This window comes from Amphiura filiformis, chromosome 3, assembly GCF_039555335.1.
Source record: "Amphiura filiformis chromosome 3, Afil_fr2py, whole genome shotgun sequence".
In the NCBI taxonomy this organism is placed as follows: Eukaryota; Metazoa; Echinodermata; class Ophiuroidea; order Amphilepidida; family Amphiuridae; genus Amphiura; species Amphiura filiformis.
Genome location: NC_092630.1, coordinates 50,998,849 through 51,012,758, shown reverse-complemented (window position 1 = coordinate 51,012,758; position 13,910 = coordinate 50,998,849). Strand labels below are relative to the sequence as shown.

The 13,910-nt window shown below is 37.1% G+C and overlaps 1 protein-coding gene across 1 annotated transcript; it reads right to left on the bottom strand.

Annotated features, from left to right (window-relative positions):
* Window positions 1-442: 442 nt before the first annotated feature.
* Window positions 443-13,601, bottom strand: LOC140147312 (uncharacterized). The gene is made up of 8 exons (XM_072169090.1): window positions 13,297-13,601; window positions 9,696-9,959; window positions 5,928-6,039; window positions 5,379-5,521; window positions 4,496-4,634; window positions 3,791-3,932; window positions 2,941-3,148; window positions 443-2,100 (listed from the first exon to the last, which is right to left on the bottom strand). Exons 1-8 carry the CDS (start codon window positions 13,487-13,489, stop codon window positions 443-445), a joined length of 2,859 nt encoding a protein of 952 aa, XP_072025191.1. The 5' UTR covers window positions 13,490-13,601.
* Window positions 13,602-13,910: the final 309 nt, after the last annotated feature.

The following is a 13,910-nucleotide window of genomic DNA, read 5'->3' as shown; positions in this document are numbered from 1 at the left end:
TCTCCAGTTGGAGGGGGCACAGAATCAATTAAATGCTGAATTGGCCCATTCGATGGCAGATTTTGAGAGATTTGCAGCGAGTGATATTTAGTGCCTATGGCGAGTGGAAAATCGCTCACTAGAAATTGAGTTTGGGTGAGCGGTGGCGAGCAAGAGCGATCACTCGCCTCAAACGGCAAGGCCTGTATTTATGAGTGTTTACCATCAAATATGCAGTAAATGGCAAAAAAAGACATTTTGTTCTACAAATACCGCAATCATGTGTTAGAGCCCAAGGTGTAACTTGCTTTGACCCCTCACCATGAACATGCAAAATGAATGTACAAGTACAATCGTAAGGTTGATAGTCCACTCATGGAACTTGATTTGTATCTGGTCCCAAAGCTACATTGTACACTACCCTGTAGCAAACATACTTCATCTATCAACAAGATTCTGCTCATTAGTACATATTATACCAGTTGCCATGCTCGCCGAAGTTATACCCCTGTTGATAAGGCGACTGGTAATATCCATGATATGGTGCATGGTAATACTGAGAGTAACTATCTGCATAGTTCTGCCACATTGTCATTGGGTTGCTATCCCAATGATCATACGAGTTTTGATCATATGTGTTGCCATATTGATTGAATGTCATATCATTTATTCCTTCACTAATTTGATTATCATAGTCTCTTTCACTGTATTGTAAATCACCATTACATTGACCAGCAGCTTCATCTTCAACTGATTCAGTTTCTTCATCAGACTCCGACTCTGACTGAGATTTGGAATCCAATTCGGATTCAGACTCTGATTCAGAATCACCATCTTCAGAACTGCTTTCTGATTCTGAGCCAGTACCACTATTATCTTGTGTATCACTGCTTGAATCACTACTTCCAGCGCTACTATTCTCAGAATTTGATGTCTTATTTCTATTTGAATCAACAACATCTGTATTTTTGGATGAATTTGGCAAGTACTGTCTATACATTTCCCACACAGGGTCTCTACCTCCACTCAAATTATCACCTGCCTGAAGTTTGTCTTCAGGGAGTTTAGCTTGAAGCTGTTGCAGCATTTGTCCTACGCTGAGAGTTTTCATATGTAACCTTCTAATCCCTATTTTCTGATGGATTTGCTTACCATTTGTATCCTTACCTTTGCAATGATCATTTTTGAGAGAAGCAGATGTTGAAGCAGAAGTGGCAACATCTGCATCAGATATGCCATGATTTTGCTCATTTGAGTCCGGAAGTGGGGCAGCAACGGCAGCATTTGGTAATTGTGAGTTTACTTGAGGCACAGATGTTGGAGATATTTTAGGACCTTCTTGATCAACAGTGTGAATAAGACCTTGTTGAGTATGATGTGCGGATTCCTCGCTGGAAGCATTGTTGCATGGAGTATTCATCGTTGAAGCCTGTTTTTGGTCAGAGATTTTACAATGTACATGTCCATTTAGTTCAAGGCTTGATGTTTGGACTTCATGTACACATCTTTCATCAATTTCTTTTGATTCATCTGAAGTTTCTTCCAAGTCCTTGGACAGTACCTGTTGATCATTTGGCTCACTTTCTTCTGGTTTTTGAACAGGTATATTTTCTGGTTCCTGATTACATTCCTCATGCACTGATGACTGCTCTCCGTCAGTCTTCTCCTGTGGCAAATTGACAAGTGACGATGCTTTAGAAGGATCCAGGAATATCTCAAAGTCCCTCTTTGCCTTCTCATAGGTCCAGTGATCGGATCTTTGCACCCGGTACATTGACAATGAAGGTATTTTGAAATCAAGTGCATCAATTCCAATGATACCCATGAGATGGTTTGGTGTTGCTTGGCAACCGACATCAATTCCAGGCTTTTTTGCTGTTAACTTTGATGTTTTTCTTGCCTGGTGGATAACATTCAATCCCATTCCATTTGTATTTCTGTTTTGAGAATGACTTTCCTGACTGCGAGCTGATGTTGTGCATTTGTCAGCCTGGTTGAGATTATGATAGGATTCTAGTTGATTTGACTCATCAAGGTTGTCTTCATCCGAGTCACTTGATGCACTGTAGCCAAGATCTTTTGGCGTTTGGTTTTGTGTCACCAAATCAGATGGGAGGGTATCTAGGACAAAAAACACAAATTTGTTTTAGTTGCATATGTGATGAAATAATAATGAATGATATACCAAACAACATTTACTTTCTTACATGAACTGGATTTGCCAACTACTCAAGTGATATGAAACATCATATGTGACGTGTCATGTCAAAAGCAGACACTTTTGGGCAGGTTATCAATTTTGAGGTTTTTACATATCTTAAATATAGAGATATTTTGCTCCACAATGCCGTTTTCCCCAATGAAATCAGACATTTCTAAGCGAAGATATTGAGTTCGTAAGTTATGGTATTATAAAATTGGAAATTGAGATATCGGCCTTTAAAAATATTATTGACAATGTTGAGAGTAGGAATTATCAAGAAAAATGTCTCAAAAAATACAAGATGCCAGTTATATTCCGGTCTGAAACTATCAGACAATATTCTAAACATTAATAACATCACAAATTCGCAACAAACCCAAATTGTGAAAAAATCTCCCCCGGGCAGATTTTTGGCTATTTCTCCATTTGCGATCCTGCCCAAAAGTGTCTGCTTTTGACATGACACGTCACATATTTGTATACTTTCTGATTATCATGTAAGAATAATTAGGTCACGCCTGGGTCACACGATGCTACCCAGTTTGATCAGCGAATGAGGTACGGATGTGACGATGACATGATTCTATTAGTCAATCAGAACCCCACTTCTGGCGGCAGAACAGAACCTTGCCATAAACTATAGAAGGTTTGAAATCCAATAAAGACCAAAATCACTCAAAAGATGTCCTCTAACCAATATTGTTACTGATGAAAATGTAATCATGTACTATAACAATGTTAACTCAAAATGTACGTACCTGGTAGTGGCACCATCTTGCCATGACATTGTTTCTTAATATTTGTTAACTGCACTTCTTCCTGGCCTGCACTAGCCAGAGTAATAGCTGCTCCTTGGGTCCCAAATCTACCAGCACGACCGATGCGATGGAAATAAGTCTTTATGTCAAAGGGCACGTCTAGGTTGATGATCAAGTTGACATTCTCAGCATCAATACCACGGGCAGTCTATGAAGAGACAAATGTCAAAGAAAGAAAAGAAAACATTAATTTCAGCTCAAATGTGTTTAAAAATGTCAAATGTGTTTAAAAAAAACATTGCTAATAGTGTACATGTAACTTTGATTTGCACTTTATACTTCTGACAGCAGTGTTCATTCTCTGCTGGAAAATGGCTATGAAATAAATTACGATATTGTAATATTTGTGTGCCAACACTGTCAACTGAGCTCAACTGAAGTAATACACTTACACTGTACCAACCACACCAATATTCTTATAGCCAGTTAGTTCTAGTGCCCATAGTAGAGTTACAACAGGGCTACTCCAAGCTGGAGTAGCTCTGCAATAACTTCAGAGCTACTACACTATACAGTATCTCATGGTGGAGTAGCTCTGGAGTAGTTTGGAGTAGCCATGCAGCAACTCTGCTATGGGCCAGTCACTAACTGGTCATAAGAATATGGTTGTGTACTTTATATTGTACTTACCATGTCATACCCAACAATAATCCCATCTTTCAGCAAAAAATAACACACACTTACATGTACAATGCAACATCTTGTAAACACTGATTTCATTTCATACTTCAGCTAAGATGGAGTAATGTACATACTTTATTATTTCAAATATAATTTTAAGGTAACTTACAAGATCAGTGGAGATGAGAATTCTACACTGGAATTTCTTGAGCATTGCCATTGCTGAGAGTCGATGTGCCTGCTCCTGACTGCCGGATATATAAGTACTAGGCCAACCTTTGAAATTCAACATGTCTGACAAATTCTGTGCTCTGGAGGTTAATGGAAAATTGAACAAAATTGGACCACAAGTAAACCGATTCAAATATGTTAAAATGTCTACAATGTATGAATAGGCTATTTGGAACAAAATAATTGTTTAAAAGCAACTTTTTTTGGGGCGCGCGGTACAAACGCAGGTGTTTCAAATCCTTATAATAGAAATCTTCCTCTTATTACCTGTCATTGCTTTTCTTTCCTAGATGACAAGTCAAACAATATTGTCAGCTGAACATCCACAAATGGTACTGGAATAACACTATGCATACAAATTGTATACTCTGTAACTGTATTTGGTCGTATTTCAAAAGCTTAAAATGTATCACATATATCCAAACATGTTGTAGGTACAAACACACATTACTACTTTGTGGCTACTTATAAGTTCAGTTCAAAATCAAATATATATTTGCCTGCATTAGCCTTTTTGAGATATGGCGGACACAATAGGATAGCGCTGCATGAAATGGGTTAAGTCTTTTGAATTTGCCGGGCTTTACCCAGATTGAAGACTGCCTTCCTATTGTGTACGCACTAATTTAAGTCATTTACATACCTGGTTTGTAGGTTGGAGAATACAAGGCACTGAGTAAATGCTACATGAGACAGGATGTGTAAGAGATGTTCCACTTTCACTTCAAATGCTTTATTGGGTAATCTGTGACCAGCTACAACCTTGTAGTACTGCTTGATACCTGGTTACCAAAAGGAAAAAGTAACACAGCTCAGAATACTACAAAGAATGCACAAAACTTGATATGAAGACTACAATATACAAGAACAGCACAACTGAGATTGTATACAATTATAATTATACTTTCAGAATAAATATGCCAGGATGGATGTTTTGCATGTCATTTCTACCTGAAAGTGAAAATAACCTGCCTATACAAGATCCATAGGATGTATGATGCAAGGCATATCATTCTGAACCAGATTAAACTTCACCTGCCTGCGAGCATGTCCGATGTATGAAACGATACCCACCAAAACTTTTGGTGCTTTTCTTTTGTTTCTTTCTCCCCTCATATTCAATTGCACGGATCTGATATTCTGCACAAGAAGGAATAAACAAACGCAAATAGCATTTCAGCTATCTACCTGTTGAATTAGTAGTATATACACATACAATAAATTTAATGCACAGCAGCTAAAGGGAGTATCCCATCATGCATCTGCTTGCTCCATAGCAAATACATACAAAACATAAGTAAGAGCGGCTTAGATATTGAGAGCTATGGATAGTTTCACAATACTTTGGAGATCATATTTTTTCAAACAAAAGTCTTAAATCCCCTGATATAAGCGAGTAATTGAATGTTGAAGTGAGGGATTTTGTGTACACTATCTATGGCATGTGTAGTTCTACTGTGGTACTGCAGAGCATGATGGGATACACCTATCTGCTGCTGTGAATTTAATGTATAGAAAATGCCTACCATGTAATGCCAAGTCTTTACGATTGAGTCGTACAAACACTGGGTCTCTCATATACTGTGTCAGTTGCTGTGCAAGGTATTCTGGGTAAGTTGCTGACAGAGCCAACATCTGCTTGTTTTCTGTCAATTTATGGTAAATCCAACTGTAAAAATTAAAATACAATTATAATAATAATGAATACAGAATTCTAAAATACTATATGGATAAACACAACTTTTGTCTTATTATATGGTGAATATTGTGCTATATGCTATGCGTCTGTATTACGTATATAGTCAACTACTAGCTGGAAGGGTTATGTACTGGAACTAAGGTGCATGATTGTGTACTGACAGTTTGCTCTTGAAGTTTGCTCTGGATTTTAAATACTGATTGGAAAATCTCATTCAGTCAAAATCATAATTCCATATTGAATCATGCGGACAACAACTGATATGAACCTATGGTGCATGCGGTTTATGGCAGTGGGAGCATTTCTGGACTGTAAACAACTTTTGTTCCCCTAACTGTTACTTCAATTAATTTAAAGTAAGATTATTTGTACTTACTTGACTTGTTCCTTAAATTTGTGGTCCAACAGCTTGTCAGCTTCATCCAGAACAAAAAGCCTAAGACTCTCTGTTTTCAACAGCTCAAATTCTATCAGCTGCTTGATACGACCTGTGATAATAACAATGTTTAACTGATGAGATTTATACATGTACCGTACATAACTATTATACATTTCAGCTATTACAGTGACACCTTGTGACATCATGCTGGACAAATGTCAGAGAAGTTTCCTGTGTGTGAATCCAATGGAGGACATAATTAATATATCCAGGCCCGTAGCCAGGATTTTTTGTGGAGGGGTGCTGATTTTGAAAAAGTGGACTTTTTTCCAAGGGGGGTGGCAATTTTGTGATTCTTCCCCAAATTTGGACCTTTTTTTGACCAAAAAAGCTTTAACAAATCTGATTTTTTGGTTCGCTACGCTCGCAAATTCTTAAATTTTGGGACTTTTTGTATACTTTTGCAAATTGGGGGGGGTTACGGGCCTGAATATATCTTATATCTATATATATATATCTATATATATAACAGGACATCTGTCTCATCAAATCATTCTACTACCATTTCGAAAGTGACAGAGGTGTCATCGAAGCTGGAACAGATAATAATTTAATAATATTTATTAAAATTACTTGCAAAAATATACAAGGCGGTTCTCGAACCACGAGTCTCGCCTGCTTTTGCGACCACCTGCTTTTTCAATTACTTTTGGTAGAGGTAAATGAATTTGGCGGTTATCGGCTGGGCACGATTATCTGGCTGATGGTGACTGTACCCACCAAGTGTCATGCCCATGCAACAGTTTTTACTAATTTGACCTCAGATGACCACTGGTGACCTCGAAATGACCTTCCAAAAATTAGGCTTAAAATGTTGACTGTACCCACCAAGTTGCATGCCCATACGACTGTTTTTACTAATTTGACCTCAAATGACCCCTGGTGACCTCAAAATGACCTTCCAAAATTTGGCTTAAAAAGTTGACTGTTTTGTTTGTTTGTTTGTTTTATTTCTTCTTTTGCCTGGGTTACTCATTCAGTGGATGTTTTAAGGTATCCTCTGTTCTTCCATGAGGCCCAGGGGTCACATAAAAATATACATTAAAATACATCAAAATAATGAAACAAAATATTTAAATACATAGGATACATAAATATATAAGCATACACAATCATAAATTTAAAATGGGGAAACTAACCCATATTTTACATATTATAAAATACATAATTGTAAAATACATAACCAACACAGCACATCAAATTTAACAACAAATTGTTTTTATCAAATATAGAATTCAGAATTCATAATTTTTTCAAGAAAGAAATTTAAGATTTCAGATTTCCATTATACTTGCCAAAATACAGCATAAAAGACATGTTTTGGAAACTAAATAATTTACACGGTTTCAGATTTGTGACACAATAGAATTTACATAACAAGAAAATTTAGTATTTGAATTAAATAAACATATTTCTCAAATTATAAAACAATTGAAGATTTTTAACACACTAAAAATTGATACAGTAAGAAATTTTGTCAGCATTTCAATTATATATACACATTTGAAAACTAAAATTTTAATTGCAACATTGGCCAAATACAAGCCTAAGGCCATGTTCACAAAATTTTTTAAAAAGGTTTGCTACTTAATTACACAAATGGTCATATTACACTATTAAATATTGCAAATATTATTACACACTTAAATACCTGTTTTTGAAAATGGAAGTATTGGTTGGTATTGGATATTTCAGATCAGATTTCAGATTATTCCATGCTTTGGCCCCCTGAACAGGAAAGAACGTCTTCCAGCTTCAGTTCTGGGTTTAAAATTGAGAGCTATATTACCGTGAGAGCTACCTCTTGTATTATGGCCATGATTGTCTCTAATAAGAGTAAAAACATCATTTAGGCCTTCAGGAACAAGCCCGGCTAGGCATTTAAAGACAGTGATACATAAGTTATCATGTCTACGCTCACTCAGGAGCTTCCAGCCAAGCCTGTCCCTAATAAATGAAGAAGGTGTGCGAACAGGGACCCTGAGTATAGCTCTCCCAGCCCGATTCTGAAGACGTTCTATCCTGTTCTGGAGAGTATAATTGCAGTTACCCCATACAATGTCACAATAACTGAGTCTGGGAAGCACAAGAGCTTTGTAAATTGTATTTAAATTGTCAGCTGATAGCCACTCTCTAATTCTATATAGAAGACCAATATATTTTGAAACATTACAACAAATTTGATTTATGTGAGGCTCCCAGCACATTTTTTGATCCAGAGTGAGGCCTAAGTATTTACATTTATTTACAGTTTCCAAGACATCATTATTCAAAAATAAACTAAGATCATCAGATTTACTAATATTACGACTTGAGCAAAAGAGCATGGCTTTGGTCTTTTTTTTTTTTTTTTTGAGATTAATTCTTTCCATCCACAATGCAATTTGAGAAAGGTCAGAATTGAGATGATCATTAATGTTATGAACATCTTTGGAAGCGAAAAAATATGGCAGTGTCATCAGCATAAAGGTTGATTTTTGTTTCCTTAGAAACAACAAGGGGAGATCATTTATATACATTGTGAAAAGGAGAGGGCCAAGTATTGATCCTTGAGGCACCCCATACTGTACCCACCAAGTACAGTATGGGGTGCCTTGAGGCACCCCATACTGTACCCACCAAGTTTCATGCCCATACGATTGTTTTTACTACTTTGACCCCAAATGACCCCTGGTGACCTCAAAATGACCTTCCAAAAATTTGGCTTTATAAAAGTTGACTGTACCCACCAAGTTTCATTCATGCCCATCCAACAGTTTTTACTAATTTGACCTCAGATGACCCCTGGTGACCTTGAAATGACCTTCCAAAAATGTGGCTTTAAATGTTGACTGTACCCACCAATTTTCATGCCCATCCAACACTTTTTACTAATTTGACCTCAGATGACCCCTGGTGACCTCGAAATGACCTTCCAAAAATTTGGCTTTAAATGTTGACTGTACCCACCAAGTTTCATGCCCATACGACAGTTTTACTAATTTGACCTCAGATGACCTCTGGTGACCTCGAAATGACCTTCCAAAAATTTGGCTTTAAATGTTGAATGGACCCACCAAGTGTCATGGACATATGACAGTTTTACTAATTTGACCTCAGATGACCCCTAGATGACCTCAGTGACCTTGACCCACTAACCAATACAAACCGGTTCTGTCTCGGGTCAAGATGCACCCACCCACCAAGTTTGAGGAACGTATGACTCATAGTCTCCGAGAAAATAGGCGGAAAGCAAACTTTAACCAAAACTTTAACCAAATTTGTCACATACACACACACCCCCACACATACACACATCTGCACGGAAAAGTGATTATATAGTCTCCTGCCTTATCAGGCGAGACAAAAAGTAACAAAATAACATTTTAATACACACTTTACATTTCTGCTAATTAGAGGTCATTCCGAAACAAATATTGAATTAAAGAAAGATGAAGTTTTGGAGGTTTGGTGTAATAGCTTAGAACTATCCAAAATACTTCTTTGAACCAGAGAACCAAAAGACACAGGGCCAATCTCATTGATCATTTTCAATCCAAAGTTCTTAATGTTATTCTTCTGTGCCTTTGATCCGATCCTGATTTCATTCCAAAACAGAATTATAAAAGAATGATCACCTCAACCATTAATAGATGCAATACAAACTGAAAACATGCATTCAAGTTTTAATCTTTTGATGGTTTGCTAATTAATTTAATATCATACCTGGAGTGCCCACAGCAATGTGGCATTTCTTGAGTTTTTGTCGATCTGGTCCAATCATTGTGCCACCAATAAACACATGACAACGTAGCTCAGTCATAGCTGACCCAATGGAGTGTATAACTTCCTGAATCTGTACCGCAATTTCTCGAGTGGGTGCCAAAACCAGTACTTGTGTGCTGTTGCTTTGTACGTCCAAGCTTTCTAGTGCAATTACACTGAAAACACATGTCTTGCCTGTCCCAGATTTGGCTTGAACTATCAGATCTAGTTATGTAAAAAAGATAGTGTTTACCTTAGGTTATTTATTTACATCTGCAATTATAATTAATGACTGGTTATAATATAAAAAGACTCTAAACTCATTCACTTGAGTGACACACAGTGTCATCATCCCTATATCTTGGTGTCAGAAATTGCCATGATAGTAGGGCGAATCAACAGCACGGTATAGCGATTTTGTTCCGCCATGATTTTATGGTTTCGAGATAAAGGCCGAGCACTTCAGGCAAAGTATAACACCAGCGTTCGAAATTTTGGTTGTCCGGTTGGCCGGGACAACTAAAAAAGTCGCCGGACAACCAAAAATACTGATTCGGTTGTCCGCCGGACAACCATAAATCTAGCCAAAAGTCACATTTGTAGGTCTACGGACAACCAAAAACTTAGACAGACAACCAGAAATTGTAATCTGGTTGTCCGTGGGACAACCATTTATTTTTCCTAAATTCGAACACTGTATAACACTCCACCTGTACCTTTACGAACACCACCTGTGTACGATATATACGTAACGTTTCTATTCCACGCATGCTCCGGGCATGCTTTAACCCTGTTTAACGCTTTTTAACTCATGGAAATTGATTTTATTTTGGTCCGCTTTTGTTTTCAAGACTTGAACAAGCGGTTCAATACGCAGAGTTAAGGTTGTCACACTCTTTCAACACACATATTCATGTGCAAGCCTAAAATATGGTTTATTCAAACACAAATTATAACGTTATATTTTCAAGGAATAGAGATTTTATTATATACACCGCCATACATGTAGGCCTATCTAGCGTGGAAGTATATTAGTTGGTCACATTCATTTCAATTCAAAGGAATGCGATTCGATTCTATAGAAACTGTGTCAATAGAAGTTTTATTGTCCGACATTCAGCAATACTAGAATAATCAATAACGGCCTTGATATTTTGAAAGACAACTCATACATAATCGCTGAGCTACAGCGATTAGTTTTTAGCCGGGTGTTTAGCCAATGAGATACCAATACTAATCGCTTCCTGCGTGTAGAGTAATTTTTGTGACGGCTGGTGGAGCATTTATAGACCGATCATTTCACTGTAATTTATTACCTGTGGTAGTCAGTGAGTGACAGAGGCATGGCAAAACACAAGGCAAAGATATAACATGAGTCATCATATGGGCATCACCCATATTTTTTAGCAATTTTAAGAGGTATTTTTTGAACGTTTCACTTTGATCATGACACCATCTCACAGACTCTGGATGACATAAAAAAGGAGGGTACAGAATGAAATACAATAGGTGGATCTAATACAATTGCATCTGATTAATTACACAATAATTCCAGTCTGCATTTCCACTATTGTGTTTTCTCTATTCACAGTTATGCCTGGTGTTTTTTGACACTAGCCATTTGGAGGAAAAACAGTTAAAAGCAACATTTAGTCACAGTAACAAAATTTGTACCAGGCTTATAACAATGGGTATGTCCCTTTTTTACATTACATTTCCTGTTTCAACAGCAATGGTTACTCACTACTGGTGGATGGGTTGGGGTTAAATGAGAGAGGAGAGGCATTTGTGCAATATGGAATGTTAATGTAATGACAGTGCCACCAAAATGTTTCACAAAAATAGCCAAACTTTGTGATGGTATAACCCAAGACCCAATTTTGATGAATTAATTTGCAACAAGCAAAACATCAAGAATTTGCCAAAATTCAAAAAGACCCAACACTTACATGTATAGCATCTGTCATAGATGGTGTTAGTGACACCCCTTTTACAGTCCTGGATCCACTCATGTTTAGGGCCTGTCACCAAAAGACCCATCTTTATTTTCAATGTCATGTAATAAGGGACTGTGCAATAATTACATGTATGAGCCCAGGTGGGAGGGTAAAATTGGGGGGGGGGGAGTGAACAAGATATTTTTGGAGAGCCGAAAGGGGGGGAGCCATGTTTGGCACACATTCATGGGGCGACTTTTAGATAAAATGTTGAACTTGTAAAAAGGCTTAGGAAAACAGTACGGAAACGCTTTAATATGCTAATTTTCCTGCTCGCAACATGTATCTAGATCATTTCAGGTTTGCAAATTGGGATAGGTATAGTCCGAATAATCAGACCCAGAACAAAATATTAATTTCTGACATGATCGTGTACTGGGTCTGAACTGTTTCCATATGAAATCTTGATGGCAAATTGGACAATAGAAGCACATGGTTCTACGTGATAGCTTTTTAATTCCTATATTCAGGTTACGTGAATCACGCTATTGTGGACCATCCATCCTTCTGATACTTGAGTGTTTGGACAAGCGGAACATGAGTTGGTGTACATTGACAATTTCTGTGTACCATTGCCCTACTTTATTTAGCTCTATCAGCTCCTATCCAGGTGTGTGAATCAAGTCGTGTTTACACATGCCTTTAAAAGATGTTACCAACTTCAGACTTGTGCCGTATGTACTATCACATCAGTTTACACATCAAGCTTTGTAAGCGAAGTGTTGCTCGAGAAGTATCACAACAAAAATGTTACTAAAAAAATTGTACTGTACAAAATAGTCAATATTTACTCAAAAGATACAGTTGACTCATCAAAATCATGAAATAACTTTCATCCAAAATTCAACATTAACAGAATAAAGATAACATATGAAGCAAAAAATGTCATCGAATGCATAACTTCTTTGTCCAAATTTGAAACTAGACTAAGCCAAGTGTAACATCCTCGGCTAGCAAGCATGAACATGGGAAATACAGTCACATATTAGTAGTAGGCCTGTTCACTGAGCATTAGTACAGGGATCTATAGTTATACAATGATTTTTATTTTTGGGTGGATCATCGTATGTAGGCACTTTACACATAAAATACATGTAACCCCATATCCCCAATGCACCACGCAACTGAATAGCTGAGTGACCGGCACTGCACAGTACTGGCTTTGGCTGGTTACCAGTTGTACTCGTCTATGTAATCGGAAATCGGAACCTACAAAACGTGGGGCATATATCAAGATATCGGTAACTGATGCAAATTTTACGGTACAATCAGTCATACCTAAAAAGGATAAAATCCAAATTGTGAAAATATTCTAGACTTCTTGTACTATTGAACATGTTGCATTTGAGCTAATCAATATAAAATGCTTGGCAATGGCAATGCCCAATTTTTTTAATTTTTTCTACTGAATAAATTACACACTTTCTATCTAATAAACTGGATTATTGCAATCATCATCATCAATCATGCGATTTATTCTGCCAAAAATCATGGATAATTGCCCAACGCTCAATAATAACTTAAGCTTATATAAACTATGATAAGAAAAATTCAAGTAGGTCTACCTAATCCACATCTCCCTAGAGGAATAGCTTTCAACTGTATTGGAGAAGGCTTTTCAAACCCTGCACTTTCCAAACCTGCCTGTACGGCTGGTGACAAAAGCAGAGATGCGAAATCTACATTAACATTTTCATCATTAAAAACATCTCTGCTGCGGTTTTGTCCGTCTGCAATGCTGTGTGCAACTCGCGACATCTTATGGTAAGTGAGTCCTCTTTGTTTTGAATTTAAATTGTAAACTGGTTATGTAAGAAAGACCAAAATATCAATGTTTGCATTTAGCAAATGGACACCCATGTTTCGTCCATGGGCAGCGCCATATTTAAATGTCTGCCGGTGGATCTATAAAACATGAGATAAAAACTAAATTCTGATTGGTCAAAAGTTGCCTGTTATGGAAAGGTGTGATAGCTGATCCAATCAAATGCTTTGTTATCAACACTTTTAGAGGTGCCACATACGGAAGCGCTTGCAAAGGTTATCGAACTTTTATTGCTGATAATTGGAAATGAAAAATAAGTTCCTAATAAATCACACTGAATTCAAACATTAAATTCATCCGTATGAATAAAAATATAAATTGATGGTGAATAGATATAAAAAACGTTTTAGTAAA